Raw genomic sequence first — 23,254 nt, forward strand, 5'->3', positions numbered from 1 at the left:
TCTTGTTTAAATGTGCTGGATGTTAGTGACCAATTAAACATTATATTAATCTTCTAAGAAAGAAGAGAATCGTATAAAGATAGAGCAACATATTGGCTAGTGCTGTCGAGCGCTAGAAACTACGTTAGTCTTTTTCACTGGAGTACGCATGCTCGACTCCATAGTAGGGGATTCTGGGAATACTGTACTACTGTAGATAAACTGTACCATTTGAATTTCGTTTTATCATCTTCACATGAAGTTTTATTGTAAATGTCAAAAAATAACAGTAGCTTAGGTCTTAAAGTTATTTTAAATATTATAAGAAATAACTTGCTTTATCTTAACTACCCTCGAGCTCGGAAAACAACCTCGGATCTGTTTTCGACCTTGCGCGAGAAGATGCGATTACTACAAAACAGTACCAATGATTCTTGAAAATTTTTAACTCGAAATTTGAATTACAGTAGATACATAATGATTAATGCACAGTCAATCAGCTATGTCATTGCCGATGTGAAGCCCACTCTAGATTCACAATTATTCTAAATTAAGACCCCACTCCAGCACAATTCCAGTACAATTCCAGTACTCCAGTATGCCTTCCTATTTTTTGTTTATTTACAGTTTTTCATTTTATAATACATATAACACATTCATACACACATACATACAAGTCATGATCTCATAAATCTAGAAAACTATTCAAGTTGATACAATTTTGCATAAACTGAAATGAATAAAGCTCTTGAAGTTAAATATTAAGAAAAAGATTTTTCCATTCAAACCATCTATCATTATGTTTATCATATATAAGAAGAGTTTCTGATAGCAACACATTTTTCAATTTCATATCTAAGGTTTAAGTGACAAAGTAGACCTGCAAATATTGGAACTTTTTTGTTGTACAGACATTGAAAAATATATTGTTTTGTATACAGGATCAAAAAGTTGATGACTAAGTTAGAATTAGAAAGAGGAGTCTCTCCAAATAATATGTTATACTCATTAAAGCCAATTCTTTTTGAAACAGCATAATATATATGCATACTTAAACTACTCCATAAATCTAAAACAAAGGAACAGGATGTGAAAACATGTTCAATAGTTTCTACTTCATTATTACAAAAAGAACATGTATCATTATCAACTATTTTTATCTTTTTTAGATACAATTTTACAGGAAGAATTCTATGTAGAGTTCTATATTGAAGCCACTTTACAGTAGTATCAGTTGTAACTTTGAAACAAACTTTGAAAATATCCTGTAAAATTAGTTCGGAGTAGCCTCTCATGCCAATTTTTGAATTCCATCGAATGATTGAGTTTGGAATAATACATTGGACATTTGTATTGATTAAATCATAAATAGGTTTAGTGCCTTCCTATTGTTTGATAATTGATTCAGAAATTTTAACCAATGTTTTAGAGATCTTCTTCTGTGTTTTATGATGACTACAGCGCTAGCACATCAATCTTCTTTAAAGATAAGCTTGTCATATTTCAAACTTGAATACTAGTATACAGGTTTTTGTTTCTTTTCTAAATGATAGTTTGAACAATGTAGCTCTTCAATCATATTTAAGAATTTTAAAGAGATATGATGGCTAAGTTGTTGATCCACTTTCCTTAAAATTTTCTTTTTAAACCGAAGCCCGTCAAAAAAATTCTGATATATAATATTTCAAAATTAAGGAAAAAGAAACTTTGAAAGTTGTAATGTTGAATGGAAAAGTCTTACTAAAGTATATAGCATGTACTACTACAATGTTTTTACATCTACGGCTGATAGTTAAAATAAGATTATAATTTAAACACTTTTTAATAAACATGTATTATACATCGTAACAGATATATTTTCTCATAAATTTTAATCTTAATAGGTTGTAGAATAACATTTGTAAATCATGGCACAGAAGCACAGGCAGCCCTTTCCTACTGGACCGGTTCTCTCTCTCTGGCTGATTGCCAAAACTCATGTGCAGTGGACATATCATGTAGCGGGGTTGGATTTGATTCGTCCTCATCAGCATGCTCAAAAAGTGGGAGATCTCAAAGCAGAAACGCCAGGGGATGTTTTACCTGTTCTTTCTACCACAAGCAATGTGGAACAGGTATATATATATATATATATATATATATATATATATATATATATATATATATATATATATATATATATATATATATATATCCAAAATGAGTAAATAAGGACGAACAAATCCTTTCATTATTTTATTCTCCATTGAAGTCATGAAAGGCCATTAATTCAACCTTTGATAAACATCCCATTGATGTATATTTTTGAACCCTTGGGAAGTCTGAATCTATGTTATGTATATAGGGACAATCAAACTAAATCAAGCTATCAGTTTTACAACATGTATTTAAATGGTTTCAGGTTGCACCCTGCAGTACACTGAATCTTTAGTCGATGTAATGGCCGATCCTGTCTACATAACTTTGACTGTATCCAGCTTAGATCTTTGTATGGCTTCCTGTACCTCTGACTACCAGTGCCTCGGTCTAACCTATGATTCTTCTTTGACAACTGGTCAGTGTAGTATATCGGAGAAAAACCTCCCAGGGCCTGGGTCGTGTAACACGTGCAGATTCTTCGGTAAATCCTGTTATAGCAGCGGGTCTATTGTAGTAAATCCGACAACAATGCCACCAACAACTTCGAATGATGTTACAAACCTGAACAACATTGTATCAACAAATGATGTCACTACAAAAGGAAGCATTACGTCCCCAAATGGTGCCACTATAATAGATAACAATGCGTCTCCAAATTATATATCAACCGAAATTAGCAATACGTTGCATAATGATGTAACGACCCAGAATATTATGTCATCAAATGATGTCACAACCCGAAACAACATTGAGTCATCAAATGATGTCACTGCAACAGAAAATAATATGTCACCAAATGGTACAACACATTTGATAAAAATTTCTCACGAATTAACGTATCATTCATCCATTATCCTCTTAATTTACTTTTTAAACCGAAGCCAGTTAAAGAAATTCGGATATTATAATTAAAAAAAAAATCGAAGCATGTATTGTTACAATGTATTTACATCTTTGGTTGATAGTTTTAATATAATCATATAATAAAAACTGATAAATAAACATGAAATTATACATCAGAAGAGGTATATTTTTTCATTAATTTAAACAGGATGTACAATGCCATTTGTAAATCATGGAACAGAGACAGAGTCACTCCTTCCCTATTGGACCGGTTCTCTCTCTCTGGCTGATTGCCAAAACTTTTGTAAAGTGGACATATTATGCGGCGGAATTGGATTTGATTCGTCCTCATCAGCATGCTCAAAAAGTGGGAGATCACAAAGCAGAAACGCCAGGAGATGTTTCACCTGTTCTTTCTACCACAAGCAATGCGGAACAGGTATCTATCTATCTATCTATCTATCTATCTATCTATCTATCTATCTATCTATCTATCTATCTATTTTAACCTTTTAAATCATCAGCTACGTATACATGTACGGATTTTATTTTTGAATAATGTTTAAACCATTTAACCGTGTGTTAACAAGTAAACGGTTTAAAAGAAGCTCTCGTAAGATTGCTATTTATTTAAGATTATTATAAAAAGTAATTTCGTTTACACGTCATTTCAGTATGAAATTGTACCTCAACATTTAAAAATGAATAATTTAATTTTGGTTGTAACGCGCTCTCTGATTGGCTACAAAATTATTTTATATCGTATAAAGAATGTTGCCTACGTCATAGTAAGACTAAAGTAAAAAACGTATCAATACGCCTAACGTTACGCTTGCATTTTGTACAATTTTACGTCATTTTAAAAGACTCAAACGATCGTTTTTATCTACAATAAAGAGTAAAACAAATTAAATTATAAGCAATGAATTCAATATTTATTAGTTTTATACGATATAAAATGGTTTGAAACAGTTTACGCTTTTTTATTAACCGCTTCGGTTTTCATAAAGCATAAACTGCCCCAAACCATTTTTTGTTTTCCCTTGGACTGAAATGTCACATTTTCATTGGTTTAAACATAGCACGTAATTGCCTCATATATCTCTATATTTGTTCTGTGAGAAATAATATTAGGCAATATGGTCGTCATTGGTCGACGCTTCGCTTACTTATTTCGACATTTCATAGTATTTTATACATAAACTGCATGCGTTAAGTTCTTAAAGTATTTGGAGTAGTTGCCCTTTGAAATTCTTTAAAATTAGAGTAGTTGCCCTTAGAATATTGACGTCACATTGTTTTGTCTGGAGCAGAACAAAATGGCAGCGTCGATATTTGCTCATATCTCTGTAGAGGAAAGGGAGAAAACATTTAAAATTGAATAGCAACAAAACATTGTAAGTAAACATGGGTGAAGCAAAGATTTTGAAAGAGTATTTGAAAGGTGAGATTGAAAATTTTGAAGAGTTTAAATGAGTTTAATTGGACGAGATGTAAATCATCTTGTACATGGCTTTGCGAAGATCATTGCTATTTGTGAATAAATATGTCGCTTGATAGTCCTCGAGTAAACAAAACACTTATTAGGTTAGTTACTGACTCACTACGGAAATATATTGGGTTGATTAATCTCATAGAAGGCTCCTCCTTGCCTCGCCATCTATGAGATTGATCTACCCAATATATTTCCGTAGTGAGTCAGTAACTAACCTAATAAGTAATAATATCGCATAAAACAAATAAATATTGAATTCATTCCTTAAATATGTCTGAAGAGAATTAAATGACTACCGGTATATCTTACAAAATGAGTGTAGAATAAAATACTCAATGAATATGTCCAGCTTGATAGGGCTCTAGACAGGGAAGTAGAGCTAAACCAATTATTAAGGTTTGATACCAATCCCCTGTTAGGCTCTGAATAACATAATGAATATTTTCAGTTATGCTTCAAACCGTTTACCTCATCAAAACCACATCAAATGGTGGATAATAGAATTGTCTTTCTTTATTCTAATGTTGATGTCATAGGGATATCCTGATATAATTTTTACTGTACTTTAAGGTGCACGTAAGGAAAACAATCGCGAATTTCTTTATTTCTGAGCAGTGTTGATGGCAGGTTTTTTGTGATGTCATAATTACAATTTCCAATACTTTCTGGTCGGCTTGACAATTCTACGAAGTGTCTGAAAATCAAAACAAACAAATCATTTCAATATTTAATTCTCCATTGACGTCATGAAAGGCAATTGGCTCAACTTTTGATGAACATCGCATTAATGTATATCATTGAACTATGGGAAAGTCTTATTTTGCGTTATGTATATAGGGACAATCAAACTAAATCAAGCTATCTGTTAAATGGTTTCAGGTTGCAGCCTACAGTACACTGAATTTTTGGTCGATGTAATGGCCGAATTTGTCTACAAAACTTTGACTGCATCAAGCTTGGATCTTTGTTTGGCATCTTGTACCTCTGACTACCAGTGTCTCGGTCTATCCTATGATTCTTCTTTGACAACTGGTCAGTGTCGTTTATCGGAGAAAAACGTCCCAGGGCCTGGGTCGTGTAACACGTGCAGATTCTTCGGTAAATTCTGTAATAGCAGCGGGTCTAATGTAGTCAATCCGACAACAATGCCACCAACGACATCAAATGATGTCACAAACCAAAACAACATTGAGTCATCAAATGGTGTCACAACCCAGAGCAACATTTTGTCATCAAATGGTGTCACTACAACAGAAAGCAATACGTCACCAAATGGTGCCACAACAATGCATAACAACCATATCACTGTATCAACTATAATTAGCAGTACGTCAGATAATAACGTAACAACTCAAAACAACATTCTGTCATCAAATGAAGTCACAACCCAGAACAACATTTTGTCTTCAAATGATTTCGCAACCCAGAACAACATGGTATCATCAAAAGAAGTCACAACCAAGAACAACATTCTGTCATCAAATGATGTCACTACAACAGAAAGCAATACGTTCCCAAATGGTGCCACAACAATAGATAACGATACCTCACCAAATGATGTATCAACCCTTATTAGCAATACGTCACAGAATGATGCAACAGCTCAGAACAACTTTATGTCATCAAATGATGTTACAACCCGGAGAAACATTATGTCCTCAAATGGTTTCACTACAGTTGAGAGCAATACGTCCCTAAATGGTGCCACTACAGTAGAAAACAATACGTCACCATTTGATTTATCAACCCTAATTAGCAGTACGTTGCACAATGATGTCACAACCCAGAATAACATTCTGTCATCAAATGATGTCACTACTACAGAACTCGATATGTCCCAAAATGGAACCACTTCAAAAGATACCAATACGTCACAAAATGTTGTAGATACCACAATTAGAAATACGACGCACAACGATGTAACAACGCAGAACAACATTATGTCATCAAATGATGTAACAACCCAGAACAACATTGTGTCAAATACTTTCAGTACAACAAAAATCGATACGTCCCCAAATGGAACCACTACAATACATACCAATTCCTCACTAAATAGTGTATCAACCATTATTAGCAATACGTTGCACAGTGATGTAACAAACAAGAACAACATTCTGTCATCAAATATTATCCCAACCCAGAACAACATTGTGTCATCAAATGATGTCACAACCCTGAACAACATTGTGTCATCAAATGATGTCACAACCCAGAACAACATTGTGTCATCAAATGATGTCACTTCAACAGAAAGCAATGCGTCCCCAGATGGTGCCACTACAATAGAAAACGATACCTCACCAAATGATTTATCATCCCTAATAAGCAGTACGTTGCACAATAATGAAACAACCCAGAACAACATTGTGTCATCATATGATGTTATAACCAAGAACAACATAATGTCATCAAATGATGTCACTACAACAGAAAGCAATTCGTCCCCAAATGGTGCCACTACAATTCAAAACAATACCTCACCAAATGATGTATCAACCATAATAAGCAATATGTTGCACAATGATGTCACAACCAAGAACAACATTGTGTCATCAAATGATGTCACAACTCTGAACAACATTGTGTCATCAAATGATGTCACAACCCTGAACAACATTGTGTCATCAAATGATGTCACTAGAACAGAAAGCAATACGTCTCAAAATGGTGCCACTACAATACATAACGATACCTCACCAAATGATGTATCATCCATAATAAGTAAAACGTCACACAATAATGTTACAACCCAGAGCAACATTGAGACGTCAAATGATGTCACAACCAAGAACAACATTATGTCATCAAATGATGTCACAAACCAGATCAACATTGTGTCATCCAGTACTGGAATTACAACAGAAAGCAATAAGTCACTAAAAGGTGCCACTACAATAGATAACTCACCAAATGATTTTTCAACCCAAATAAGCAATACGTCGCACAATGATGTAACAACCCAGAACAGGAAAATGACATCATATGATTTCACAACCCAGAATAACATTATGTCATCATATGATGTCACTTCAACAGAAAGCAATACCTCGCCAAATGGTGCCACTGCAATTCATAATAATACCTCACCGAATGATGTATCAACCATAATTAGCAATACGTCGCACATTGGTGTAACAACCAAGAACAACATTGAGACATCAAATGGTGTCACAACCCAGAACAACACTGTGTCATCAAATGATTTCACAACCCAGAACAACATTGAGACATCAAATGATGTAACAACGCAAAAAAACATTTTGTCATCAAATGATTTTACAACCAAGAACAACATTATGTCATCAAATGATGTTACTATCCTGAACAACATTCTGTCATCAAATGATGTCACAACCCAGAACAACATTGTGTCATTAAACGAAGTAAAAACCCAGAACAACATTGTGTCATCAAATGATGTTACACCCCTGAACAATATTGTGTCATCAAATGATGTCACAACCAAGAAAAACATTGAGACATCAAATGATGTCACAATCCAGAACAACATTGTTTTATCAAATGATGTCACAACGCAGAACAACAATATGTCATCAAATGACATCACTTTAACAGAAATCAGTACGTCACAAAATGGTTCCACTACAATTCAAGACAATACGTCACCAAATGATGTATCAACCATAATAAGCAATATGTCGCACAATGATATAACAACCCAGAACAACGTTGTGTATTCAAATGATGTCACAACCCAGAACATTATTTTGACATCAAATGATGTCACAACTCAGAACATAACTGAGACATCAAATGATATCACAACCCAGAACAACATTGTGTCATCAAATGATGTCACTACCCAATACAACATTGTGTCATCAAATGATGTCACTAAAGCAGAAAGCAGCGCGATACCAAACGGTGCCACTACAATACATAACGATACCTCAACAAATGATGTATCAACAATAATTAGCAATACGTTGCACAATGATGGCACAACCCAGAACGCCATTCTGTCATCAAATGATATCACTACAGCGGAAAGCAATACGTCACTAAATGGTGACACTTCAATAGATAACAATGCGCCACCAAATGATGTAACAACCATAATGAGCAATACCTTGCAAACTGGTGTAACAATCCAGAACAACATTGAGACATCAAATGATGTCACAACCAAGAACAACATTGTGTCATCAAATGTCACTACAACAGAAAGCGATGCGTCCCCAAATGGTGCTACTACAGTACATAACAAAACGTCACCAAATGATGTATCAACCATAATAAGCAATACGTCGCACAATGATATAACAACCCAGAACAACGTTTTGTCATCAAATGATGTCACAACCCAGAACATTATTTTGACATCAAATGATGTCACAACTCGGAACATAACTGAGACATCAAATGATGTCACAACCCAAAACAACATTGTGTCATCAAATGAGGTCACTAGAACAGAAAGCAATACGTCGCTAAATGGTGCCACTACAATACATAACGATACCTCACCAAATGATGTATCAACTATAATTAGCAATACGTTGCACAATGATGGCACAACCCAGAACAAATTTCTGCCATCAAATGATGTCACTACAGCAGAAAGCAATACGTACCCAAATGGTACCACTACAATAGATAACAATGCGTCACCAAATGATGTAACGACCATAATGAGCAATACGTCGCAAACTGGTGTATCAATTCAGAACAACATTGAGACATCAAATGATGTCACAACCAAGAACAACACTGTGTCATCAAATGTCACTACAACAGAAAGCAATGCGTCCCCAAATGGTGCTACTACAGTTCATAACAATACGTCACCAAATGATGTATCAACCATAATAAGCAATACGTCGCACAATGATATAACAACCCAGAACAACGTTTTGTCATCAAATGATGTCACAACCAAGAACATTATTTTGACATCAAATGATGTCACAACTCAGAACATAACTAAGACATCAAATGATATCACAACCCAGAACAACATTGTGTCATCAAATGATGTCACAACCCAGAACATTATTTTGACATCAAATGATGTCACAACTCAGAACATAACTAAGACATCAAATGATGTCACTACCCAAAACAACATTGTGTCATCAAATGATATCACTAGAACAGAAAGCAATACGTTACCAAATGGTGCCACTACAATAGATAACGATACCTCACCAAATGATGTATCAACTACAATGAGCAATACGTTGCAAATTAATGTAACAACCCAGAACAACATTCTGTCATCAAATGATGTCACAACAGCAGAAAGCAAAACGAACCCAAATGGTACAACTACCATAGATAACAATGCGTCACCAAAGGATGTAACAACTAAAATAAGCAATACCTCGCAAACTGGTGTAACAATCCAAGACAGCCATGCATCACTTAATGAAGTCACAACCCAATATAGCAGAATGTCAACAAAGGATTTCACAATCCAAGTTAGCACTCTGTCAGAAAAAAATGTCCAACCTCAAAATACCAATGCATCAACAAATGAAGTCACAGCCCATAGCGGTAGTACGTCACCTAATGATATAACAACTCAGGACGGCAAATCATCCTCAAATTATGTCACAACCCAAGCTAACAACACGTCATCAAATGATGTCACAACCTTATATAGCAATAGAGCACCGAAAGATTTCACAACTCAAGATAGCAAAACGTCATCTAATAGTGTCTCAACCAAGAATAACGAAACATCACTTTATATAACAACTCAAAACACTGAGAATTCATCAATTGATTTACCAATCCAAAATCATTACTCACCAGCTGAAAATGAACACCCAACAACTGTGGTTTTAACAACTCAAGACTCGTTCAAGCTTGAAACTACGACTCCTAATAACACACCACCAATAACTGTGGGTGTATATAACTTAACAGCATTACAGCAAACATCTACAACTGTCATGACCGACTCAAAGAGTGTGGCTACTTTGAATGACCCTATGAGTTCAGTTTCACACAATGTGTATTCAACCTCAGAATCTGTTATAAAAAACACATCTTCTATGTGCACATGCCATTGTTACGAAGACGCTAACAAACCAACTTTGGAGGAATGGACTTTGGATATGCGGCGGAATCTTTTAATCTCAAAAGATACATTGTCGTCGCAAACAAGGAAGCTGAAAACCGCCACAGACCCGCGGTTTTCTTCTTACGTAATCGGGATGTCAGGGGTCGCGTTTTTGATTGGTTTTGGAGTTTTATTACTTTTATTTGATGTATCTAGAATTGTTTCATCTATCCTCAACCGATGCAAACCTCATCCCTCTCGTTATAATGAATAATACGTTTAAGGGCACGTTTGAGAAGTTGATGAATTACCGAATGACATCTGATCTGCCTTATATCTTCAAACTGATTGATTATCTTTTGAAGAGTAAACTCATAAGTTTAAGCTTAAGAAATTTATAATGAATAGGGGAATTATGTGATTAGTTTGTTAAGATTGCAAGAAAAACCTGTCAATTTGCCTGTTGTCTATCTAGTTATTTACACATGTATATCTGCATATACGCACGAGAAATTATACATATTTTCATGTTTTCTCGGCTTTAGTTAACATTTTTAATTTTTGTGCTGATCAAGCAAAATGGTAATGTTAATTTTGCATGGGTTTAAATTTTATAATAGTTTATAATAGTTTGTATTTTAGGCATGGTTCGTTTAATATTTTGTTCACCTATATATATAAACAATCGCATTAGAACAAAAGAATTTTGATTTTTACTTTGAACTGAATTCATTTTTTTTTTTACCTGAATATTTCTTATCTACTATCCATCCAACTATCAATCTGATTACAGACTACCTGAGACTATATATATATATATATAGATAAACGATGTATATCTTTTGTTTGCATTTTGACCAATGCTACGCATAAACTTTTAAAACAATACATATATGAACATCGAACGTGTGATGACTTTTTTTTTCAGCTTTATTTCCATACTTATATGTATCATATAAGACAGTGAAATATAACATTTGGTTCGCAATTGTGACATATTGGCTACAAAAGTCCTTTCTTCAAAGACATATAACTAACTTGCAATTTGAATAGTCACAGTAGACACACTATTGCACACCTAAGAACGCAGATTGACTAATTAATATCATGGAGGAAATGTTGTATAGGACGACTTCATTATGCATTGGACAGATACATTGAATAAGATTTAAAATTAAGATAAGCTTTGGTTTGATATATACCAATACAAATGCATGCAGTCACGCTTTTAGATTGCACACATTTATACACCGATATATTTGTAATGAACCTGGTGTATTATTGTGTAAACCATCAGTATGTTGTAGTGGCAACTCTACGTCTAGATGAATAAATTGTATGCCCGTAAAACGGGGACTTTGCTTTAGGGAGGAGTGGGGGAATCAATTTAATAAAACAGGCTTAAATCTGAGTTCAGTGATTTCGTATAGTTGAAAGCGGCACAAAGATCAATTTTTATTTCAAAAAGGGGTTACGACGCATACCCCCCCACCCTCTTTTATTAATAAAAATCCTTATGTATGTATGTGCGGTTGGGGCTTCAGTTGACATTTAATACACTCTAAATTGGAAAGATCAAGAAACAACTGCATACATGCGAAAGCCGAAAACAAACTAAATCAGCTGCAACAAAAAAATGCATGCAGACGATATACTGAATAATCAGTTTCAGTTGAGATTGTCATCTCGGATCACTGCTTTAGTTATCCCACCAGTGGCATTTGAAAGTTAACTATATATCACTGACTATATATCTTTATTTAAGAAACCACTACGAACGAGGTGTATTTAACGATTAAAAATTGAGCGTTCAAAATTATTCCAGGATATTCCTAAAGATACTTTAAAAACAATAGATATACGACCAAATAACACGTCAAGCCTTCGTATGTCACAAAATGAATTTTAGTTAAAACAGTACTGATTTTAAAAACATTTTACATATTTTTTTTTCTTTAAGTAAACTTTGAAATCCTATTAAAGATGATACCTGTAACCTAAGTCATTTATGATCAATAGAAAGCTTTTTCTTTATGGATCTTGTCTGGCTATTAAACATTTTAATGACATGTTCAAAGGTAATTTATAGATCAGAACTATAGATTTTTTTTTTACTTGCAGCTATCTATAATGAGAGTATTGGTAGGTACGTAATGTATATAACAAATAATTATTGAGTTCACATATATTCCGGAATATTCCCTGGAGATACATACGAAAACTAAACCCGATCCACGACCAAGATACACAAGACTAATGGTGTCACAAAATAGATTTCTGTCAGGAAATTTTTGTTTTAAAAACATTTTGCATATTATTTTTCAAAAGTAAACTTTTAAAAACCTAATGAGGATCATGCATGCGACATAAGCCATTAATGATCAATAGCATGACTTTTCTATATATAGTGTGTCTAAGAATCTAATATCGTCTTATCTTTTACGAATTTTCTTAAGACGTATTGAGAGGTTTTTTGATATTAGGAATGAACATCCTGATTTTCTCCTTGCTGGTACTGATACTACCATATTGTGAAGGTGAGATACAATTATCAGTCTTCGATAAATAATTGAATTTTTTTCATTAACTGTTTATGAACGGAGAGATGTGTTTAAAAAAATCCAAAAATCAGATGATTTATTCACACATCTTTTTCAGTGAAAAATAACCTTAAAAAGAGAAGCAAATCAAAACTCTTTTTTATTTTGTATCACACTACAGAAAAGAACGAAAAGAGAATACGTTTTTTTCGGCCCTTAGGATATGAATATGACCATTTTCTAAATGTATAAAAAAAATTGTATGTGAAATAATAAAGAATGACGGATATTTACGCCCAAACTCCGCCACCTATTGTTTGCAACGGAATGAATTATAAGGTGTTCTTCATATCATTGTCTCATCCGATTTTCGAAACTTTGAGGTCCTTAATTTTTTATCACCCCTTTTACTTTTCACATTGTAATGAGGCGTTGTCTGGATTAATATATCAAGATCTGTTTTTTTGTTGTTTTTTTTTTTACATCGAATTCTCATAGGATTCAGGCGACACACCCATTTTGAAAGCCTGATTTCTATACAAGTGAATTAATTTTACAAGTTGTTGTAAACACAATCAATAAATACATTTATATCAAACATTCACACCCATTTAAGAAATTAGAATACTTGTGCACTCATATTTTTTTTTATATTTTAAAACATGTAATATCGTGTGTGCTTGTCTCTATTGTAAAGGTAGGTTGTTCAAAAATTTTAACCCGCTGACCTCATGAATGACAAAGGCCTGAGCACGTTAGTTAGATACATTCATATTCACGCTTTATTGAGCACAACTATCCTAGTGTCCTTTCTGACATATGTTATTTTTCAAATAATATCTGCAATATGACTATATATGTCAGAAAGGACACTAGTTTGTGACCAAAAATGAAAAAAAAGTGTTTAAAAATCTTTTTTTGATAGATGTTTTGTCGGTCTCAGGCCAAACAGGGGATTTTTTTTTTAGATTTGGTTCATTGATATCACTTAAAACCATAATAAACACTTCAGACATACTTTCATATACTATGGCATACTATTCACACGCTTTATTAAGCCTAGCCCTTCTTCTTTAAATAATACAATGACCCACTCGTAGCCGTAACAGCGAAGTCTGGATTTCGCACTGAAGAATGTAATATAATTTTATTGACATTATTTCTAATGAAAGTCTCCTTCACAAAAAACTTATTAAAACTGTTTTCATAAAGGCCATGCTAGAAGCTCTTAACTAAAATATTACAATAAATTTGTTTTAACGGGTCGAAGTAAATGTTTGAAAGGGGGCGTGATGGCAGATTTTAGGGGATTGATTCTTTATTCTAAACTTTAAGCAAAGATAATTATGGATCATATCCCCCTAAGAATAATTTGTGTTAATGTATTGGTCAACATAATTTAAAAAGGGTCAATAACTGAATGGATCAAGATGTAGTTTTAGAATGAAACTTTCAACGCTTAATAATATATGTCAAATCTTGCTAGTTTGTTTTGTACAAACCGTTTTAATCATTGATTTATAATCAGGTTGTCAGCATTATCTACAAACAAAGCTCAGCCAGATTGTCTGATTTATTTATAAACAAAGCTTAGATAGATTGTTGGCATTGTCCACAAAAAAGACACAATCAAATCGTCGGAATTATCCACCAGCAATGTTCATTTTAATCGTAGGTATTTTTCATGAATAAAACTCAATTAGATCATATCATATATCCTGAAACATCGACCAGTTTGGTTTCTGTTGATTTTTTTCAATAAACAAGACATGGTTAGATGTCTGATTTAACAATAAAGTTTAACAATATTCAATTAGGTTGTCGGCAATATCTAAAAACAGCAATCAGGTGGGATGTAGTCAATACATGTGTCTGCAAACAGGACTCATATAGGCTGTCGTCAATATTCACAAACAAGACAAAATTAGGTTCTTGGCATTATCAATAAACAAGACGACATTAGGTTATCAGAATTTTCAGCATTAAAATAAATGTTCACTAACAATACTACAAAGGTTATCTACAAACAAGACAAAATTAGGTTGACCGTATAACATGTATCCACAAACAATACTCAACTAAGTTGAATGCATTATCCGTCAACAATAAAAAACTAGATGCTGTCATTAGACAGTAATACCCGCACCAAGTGTTTGCCCCTAAATAACACTGTTTTGTACCATTTTAATTAAAAATGAAGGCCACATGCAAGCTCCCGTAATACATTTAAAAATTATAATTTTCATAACTGAAGGATGAGATCCCTTCCCATATGATAATACACATGAGCAGCACTTTATGTGCAATTTGGGGTTGAACTGTTTGCAGTGAATTTTCAGTTAATCAATAATCTTAACATTTCATGTCATAGAGAGTATAATGGTCTATATAATTATTACAAACAAAATTAAAAATTAAATTATGCCCCCACCCCGTGGCGGTTGCCGGTTTCAGATTTGCTTCTGTGTACCTACATGTACATCATCGTGTGCACAGATTTAGAGAAGGGGTGGGAGTGAGGGGTCCAGACCACCCCCCCCCCTGAAAATTCATTTATATCAATTGTAAAATTACCAAAAATACACCTTGGACCCCAATGCTCAGACATGTAAACGCCCTAAGCCATTGTGCTTCAATGTTAGGTAACATTATATGGGGGGCAAATATCTAAATAATATATAATATACTTTATTGTTTATCTCAATAGGAAGTATACATCACAATATGCCGGTGTCCTGCACCACTTTAAAGCTGTTATTTACCTAATAAAATAGTGCAAGTGGATTTGAAGAATAGGTCATAAAAATACATGCATGTTACAAGTAACTGATCTTGTCTGAAGTTACGTACACAACACAGGCCTGCAGGTCTCATTAGCGGGTACTAGTTTTATCAAGCTCTTCGATTGTATACATACATGTCATTACATACATGTCTGTGTTTTCCATATGCAGAAAAGGATTAGTTAAGATCAGCTAAAGGAATTCATTATTGTGTTTTAATTTGATTATCATTATGATGTTGACCAATATAGGTAAGCATAATGCATGTACATGTAGTAGCAGTAGCACAATATAATGAGATGCCAGCATACAGAAGTTCTACTTTCACTTTCTAAATGTGATCTTCCTTTGACAGTATACTGTATCATCATCTTTTAATATTGAAATAAGCTTATCATCGTTACCTATCCTATCGCATTTGTAAAGTTTCTGTCATTTTAGTTGCAAAAGTTATTATTTTCATTTGTCAGACTTGCACTATTGAGTTGACCCCATATTGACCCTGTATAAACAACTTCTTATTAAATTGGTGTATTACATGTAAGTATAAGTGTAGACACTTATCATTTTTATATGAGTTATAATAGGAAGGAAGGAGTATTTCTTTCTTAATGTATTATAATGCATCAAATACAATGTAGGTCATGACCTTATGGGACTGTTCTGACCCCACGGAAAATTGAATTAAGCAATTTCCAAAATGTTAATGTGCATCAGGAGAAAAAAAGCAATCAACCAATGGTTTGAAATTTGCTACTGTACACATGTAAGAATGTATTAAGAAGACTGAATCTTTAGAACCAGGTTAGATGGGGGGGGGGGGGGGGGGGTAGAATGTGGAGTATAAACATTTATAATTTGAATCATTTATATATAACAGGTTATATTTGAGTTTGTTTGGGGGTGGGGGTTCCAAGTAATATATTTGACAATTTTTTAATGTAATTTAAAATAAGACTAAGCCATACTAAAGTCATGAACATGAATAGTATAGAACAAAACACAAACTAATACATGCATATATACATAGGAAGTATTACAAAACATAGATGATTGATCTATATCTGGGTTCTTAAATTGAATCATATATCATGTACATATTATATTATTGTTTCTTTGTTCAAGACATTTCAGATGGTATGAAGGTCATGATCCCAAGTGCTCTTTCTGAAATTATGAAATATCGTAAAAACCATTGAGATCCCCACCTTAATCCAAAGATATTATTCCTCCTTAGGTCATGGCGCATCATATAATTATGGCATGTATGTCTTGACCCTATGGGGTCATCCTGACCCCCTTAGTATCAGAAATTGTTAATTATCTTTAAATTATTGATTTTTGATGATCCTATCTCTATTTAAACTTTATTATTAAGTCTCCCGAATAAAATTTAGAGACTTATTGTTTTTGTACGGTTCTTAATACATGTATTATTATTCTTCGTCTTCTTCTGTGTCTTTTTCTTTCCCGCTCTGAACTTGTTTCTCAGAGATGGCTGAACAGAATAGTACAAAACTCTAGGATATGGTAGGCCTGCATATCTAGTTGTGCACCCTGGTTTGATTTTTCTCATTTTGGGTTAGACAACCACTTTTCGGGGGGGGGGGGGGGGTGGTGTCAAAGGATGTGGGGTCTAACATTGAACCTTGTAGGAAGAATCGTAGACTCTATTATAAATGGTAACTTGAAGACGGACAAAGATAATAATTTAGGGTTTTTAATAATCATATATTGACTGTTGCTGGCAATATATAGGGTTTATTAGATCTGACCCCTGGGGTCATCCCCACCCCCCAGGAATTTGAAATTACCATATATCTCAGAAACTGTTATAATCATGACCCCTAAACCATATATATTCATGTTTCTGATGTCAAGGAGCATCAAATGTTATGTAGTTCATGGGCCCTGTGGGTGGTCCTGACCCCCTCAAACAGCAAGCCCCTTAATATCTTCAAAACAGTTGAGATCCCCACCCTTAAACCATATATATTCTTGTTCCTTGTGTCAAGGGGCATCAAACGGTATGTAGGTCATGGGCCCCAGGGGTGGTCATGTTGCCCCTCGAACAGGAAGTGCACGAATATCTCAAAAACGGTTGAGATCCACACCCCTTAACCATATATATTCTTGATCCTTAAAGGGCATCAAAAGGTATATAGGTAATGGGCCTCAGGGTTAAATTTAATTTTTCAAAACCGTAATAAACATCTATGGAACAGTTCCTATCATATCCCAAGATATGATGTGTCTATCCATTAAATCATGAAAGGAGTTCTAGGATCTATGTTTTCTTGAAGTGATAAACGTCAATTTTCTGCTACTTTTTGACTCCCTGGATGAAATTTAAATTTTTAAAACCTTACTGCACATCTATAGAACAGTCCCTATCATATCCCAAGATATGATGTGTCTATCCATTAAATCATAAGAGGAGCTCTTGGATCTATGGGGTTTTTTTTAAGTGATAAACGTCAATTTTCTGCTACTATTTGACTACCTGGATGAAATTTTTAAAACCTTATTGCACATCTATAGGACAGCCCCAATTATATCCTAAGAGATGACGTAGCTATTCCACAAGTTGTAAGAGGAGTTCTGGGAACCATACTTTTTTTGCAAAAAAACGTCATTTTTTGTTGCCAGCTGATCCCCTTAATATAAAAAAAAATTCTGGAACCTGATCACACCTCAGTATGACACCCCCAATCATATTCTAGAAGATCATTTGGCTACTGCCAAAAAAAATGACGTTTTTGAAACCATATTTTTTGAAAAAAAAAAACACGTCATTTTTCAGCCATTAAATGACCCCCAGGACAAAATTGAAAATTCCGAAACCTTATTGCGCATCTATAGGATACCCTAAAACATATTCCAAAAGATGATTTGTCTACTGTTGAAAATGTAGAAGGAGTTCAAGGAAGAAGGTTTTTTGTGAAAAAACGTCATTTTTTACCAATTATTTGACCCCCAGGACTATCAGAAAATTTTTGAAACCCTTTTACAAAACAACATGATACCCCAAATCAAACTCCAAGAGTTCAGTTTGCTGGTTTATAAGATGTAAGAGCAGTTTGAGAAAGTAAAACGTGACAGACGGACGGACGGACGGACGGACGGAACAGAGTAACAACAACATACCCGAACTTTCTTTAGAAAGTGCGGGTATAATTAGGTTACCGGCATATCTTACCCAAATAACTCAACAGTCGGCATTATCTACACATGAGTATCCGATTGATTGCATTGTCCACAAATAAGACTCAATCGACTTTTTTTTGAAAAAATTTTTGTTTAAAAATTATAAAAAAAAATTCAGATTGAAACCCCCCCCCCCCCAACTATTTGTAGGGTAAAGTATTGAAAAAAGGGTATTTAAACCTCTAATATATCATTTATTGTTAAATACTCTTTGATACCACCTATATTTTCCTAAAAGTGGTCAATTGTCTGTATGATATCACTCATAACATTGTTTTTAACAAACATATAGAATTATTATGCATTTTTTCGATTATTTCAATTTTAACAGCATGTTCCGTAACATTTGTAAATCACGGGGCAGGATTGAAAGCTAACAATCCCTACTGGACTGGTACTCTGCCTCTTGCTGATTGTCAAAACACGTGTAAAGTGGACATGTTATGTGGTGGGATTGGTTTTGATTCGTCCTCGTCAGAATGCACCATATCTGGAAGAGCCCAAAGCAAAAACGCTAAGACCTGCCCCAGCTGTTCGTTTTACCACAAACAATGTGGAATAGGTACTAAAATAATACTGTTTAAAAGCTAATACTATGGTTTCTTTAATATTCAAGGGTATCAATTTTCGTGGATAAAGTGAAAATCACAGTTTCAAGGATACGTAAATGCATGGCCAATGACCCCATCAATACAAAATGTTAATAGAAATTGCATTTAAATGAACATTTAATTTCATGAATCAACTTAAAAACGAAATCCACGAAAATTGGTATTCAACGAAAATTGGTGAAATCACAGTAATTGGTTTTTTTTTTAATTTTTACATCTTTTCGCCCTTCCGTTTTCAGCGAAGGAACTTAATATATAACAGGGAATATATCACTATTCAAGTATGGTACAAAGTCGTTTTTAAAAGAGAAGGGCGAGAAACAAACACGGGACGAGAATAATCTTGCATACGGTTTGTTTTAAAGAAAAAAATTCAAACAACTACTGGAATCGTTGTAACGATTTTTATTTTGTTTTAAACACTGGGTCTTCTTATAATGCATTTCAAACTTAAAAAAAACAGATAACTCTACATTGCTTGAAGATTTTTGAGAATCTGCTTCATAGATGTATCTTGAAATTGATTTTAGTGTATCTTTTGTCTGTTGAAAGTAATTTTGACTTACATTCTAGAACAGCGATGCGTTTGTAAGCTTGCATAACCGGTATATTATAGATCAAGTTATAAATTATTTTTTATCCATACGCTTTTATTCTATATATCTCACTTTATAAAACTGATTATGTCTGACAGAAGACGAATTACTACATCTGTTAAAATAAACATTTAATTTCCATAACTTTGTTTAAATTGTGAAAAATCACAATTTATTAAAATGTAGATCAAACATACTCGTTTGAAGTGTCTCGTTCTACTGGACAACAAACAGGGTATGATATATAACAATCATAAAAATGAAACACCGAACTCCAATTTTGCGCTGAATAACTCACTAAGTATCAGTTAGATGAGCTCTTACATTGTGTAACTGATAAAAGATATTACACATTGATGAAATAAGTAACATTTCATTCTTTATTCTCATAACATTAGATTTTTATTGCAAGTCTGATTATCAAAACTTTAGACATCCTTTTAATGGTATCATTTCTCTTCAATAGTCATCAATACCCTACTAATGTCAAACATTAACTATTGATTTATGTTTGCTTAAGACGTTTTCTAAACAGAATGACTATATGTGTTTTGATAGCAATTATTTGAATGGTTTTAGATTGCAACCTAAATTACACCGACTACTTGACCAATGAAATTGCCAATCCGTTTTACGCCACTCTTACCGTATCCAGTTTCGACCCCTGTTTGGCTGCATGCACTTCCGACATTCAGTGCCTGGGAGTTGGCTATGATTCCTCTTTGACAACAGCACAGTGCCTGTTATCAGAAAACAACTTTCCAGTGACTGTATCTTGTAAAACGTGTAGATTCTCTGGTAAATCATGTGATAACAGCGGATCTATTGTAGTCAATCCAACAACAGTGCCACAAACGACATCAAATGATGTTACAACCAAAAACAGCAATACGTCACCAAATGACGCCACAACTCAATACAGCATTACGTCACCAAATGGTGTGACAACAACAGATAGCAACACGATACCTATTGATGTCACTCAATATATCAAAACTTCACCAAATGATGTCACAACCAAAAACAGCGATATGTCACAAAATATTGGCACAACCAGTAATACCAATGCCTCTCTAGCTGATTCGACAACTTTAAACAGTAATACGTCACAAAATGATGCAACGACCCAAAATAGCAGTACGTCGTCAAATAATGTCACTTACCAAGATAGCAATACGTCACTAAATGATGAAACAACCAAAACTAGCTTTACGTCAACCAGTGATCTGACACCTAATGTAAGCAACACGTTACAAAATGATGACACTACACCAACAGGTATCGCATCACCGAAATATGTCGAAACTGACTTGATCTATATGTCAACAAATGATGTCACAAACAAAATAAGCAACACGTCACCAAACGGTTTAGCAACAGAAAATAACAGTATGTCAGCAATTAATGTCACAACCCAAAATACAGATACATCGCCAAATAATATCAGCATTACCTCATTAAATGATAGCCCAACTCAATTTAGTAATTTGCTACCAAATGATGTCACAATTCAATATAGCAATACTTCACCAAATGCTATAACAACCCAAGCTAGCACTCCATCACAAATTGAAACTACAACTCAAATTATCGAAACGTCATCAAGCGAGTTTACAACTCAAACTAGTTTAACATCAGTAACTGACGTTACTATTCAAAATGGACACTCCTCAACTGGTGTTCTTACAACTCACGATACGTTCTCGCATGAATCTATGACTCTCAATATTGACTCGTCACGAAAAACTGTAGGTGTATATAACTATAATTTAACAACAGTCCAACAATCATCCACAACAACCATTGCCGTCTCCAAGACAGTGACGGACTCAGTTGTCCCTATGAGTTCAGTTTCATACAATGTGCATTCGACCACAAAATATGTTGTAGGAAACACCTCTACCCTATGCATCTGCTACTGTTACGAAGATGCTAACAAATCAACTCTGGTGGAATGGACATCAGATATGAGGAGGAATCTGCTGATACCAAAGGATACCTTATCGTTGCAAACACGTAAACTTTTCTCCGCCTCAGACCCGCGTTTTTCTTCGTATATAATTGGTATGACAGGGTTGTCCATTTTGGTTTGTTTTGGAGTTCTTTTTCTTCTATTTGATGTTTCCAAACTGTTTGCATACATCTTTAAAAGATACGAACCTTAAAGCACGCGTGTGAATGACATATGCCTTTCGTGATGTTTGGGGACTATAAAGGGACACTTTTTTGCTCATATTCATGAACATACTGTGGAAACAATTAAATTCGTGTGGGTCAATTTTCGTTAATTGTTAGTTTTTTAGCCGGTCTCTGCTGAAAGCATAGTCCTGGCTGTAGGCAGGCAGATCGCCAATGTTACTATAAATAGCACAACTTCAAAAGTAATCAAAAAACTAAACAGCGTCAAAGTAAAAGCTTCCGTTATACCAAGTAGTTACACAAAGAGCCACGTTTTGTCAAAAGTGTTGGCATTTTTTTTTTAATTTGAAAATTGTTTATTTTAGTTTTCTTATTAACAATGTGTTTTAAAAACAAGACTATGCATTTTAGACACATGCAATGCGCATGAATTTCCATGAACTACTTTCCTGCGCGTTGAAGAAATGAGGATCGAATTTATAACGCTTGTTGCAAAATCCATGGCAGCAACTGTTGAACTTCTTTCTACTAGACTGACATATTTTTGTTTATAGCCGCTTACAAAATTTGGTCGCTCTCTGACTCTCTGTCGACATTAAAAGCATGAAAGAGAGAGAGAGAGAGAGAGAGAGAGAGAGAGAGAGAGAGAAAGAAAGAGAGAGAGAGAGAGAGAGAGAGAGAGAGATTTTCAGTCTTTTCTACACAATATGCTTAAAGACACACCAAAAGAGCCCGGCTTTCAGTACTTCAGTACTTTGATTACTTATTCGGGGGTTTGAGTTCGTGCTTGTGTCAGTTTTCACCTTTCGTAAAATAGAATAATATTTCTTAAATTGTTTCGTTTAGGCTGTAAATTCGTGGGGAATGGCTACCTACGAATACCACGAAAAA

General features: G+C 34.2%; 1 protein-coding gene across 1 annotated transcript; it reads left to right on the forward strand.

The window, feature by feature from the left end:
• The first annotated feature begins 1,886 nt into the window (after positions 1-1,886).
• LOC117683769 (uncharacterized) lies at positions 1,887-22,389 on the forward strand. The gene is made up of 5 exons (XM_066072664.1): positions 1,887-2,093; positions 3,203-3,400; positions 5,452-9,742; positions 19,349-19,579; positions 20,804-22,389. Exons 1-5 carry the CDS (start codon positions 1,887-1,889, stop codon positions 22,387-22,389), a joined length of 6,513 nt encoding a protein of 2,170 aa, XP_065928736.1.
• The last annotated feature ends 865 nt before the right edge of the window (positions 22,390-23,254 follow it).

The sequence above is a fragment of the Magallana gigas genome, chromosome 10 (assembly GCF_963853765.1).
Source record: "Magallana gigas chromosome 10, xbMagGiga1.1, whole genome shotgun sequence".
Taxonomy (NCBI): Eukaryota; Metazoa; Mollusca; class Bivalvia; order Ostreida; family Ostreidae; genus Magallana; species Magallana gigas.

Excerpts from the sequence above, each read along its gene's own strand:
- LOC117683769 (XM_066072664.1), top strand. The coding sequence starts at position 1,887 with ATGGCACAGAAGCACAGGCAGCCCTTTCCTACTGGACCGGTTCTCTCT. Across the intron at positions 3,401-5,451 it reads CCACAAGCAATGCGGAACAG|TGTCTCGGTCTATCCTATGA; the intron begins GTATCTATCTAT and ends TCTGACTACCAG. Across the intron at positions 9,743-19,348 it reads AAGCAAAACGAACCCAAATG|CATGTTCCGTAACATTTGTA; the intron begins GTACAACTACCA and ends CAATTTTAACAG.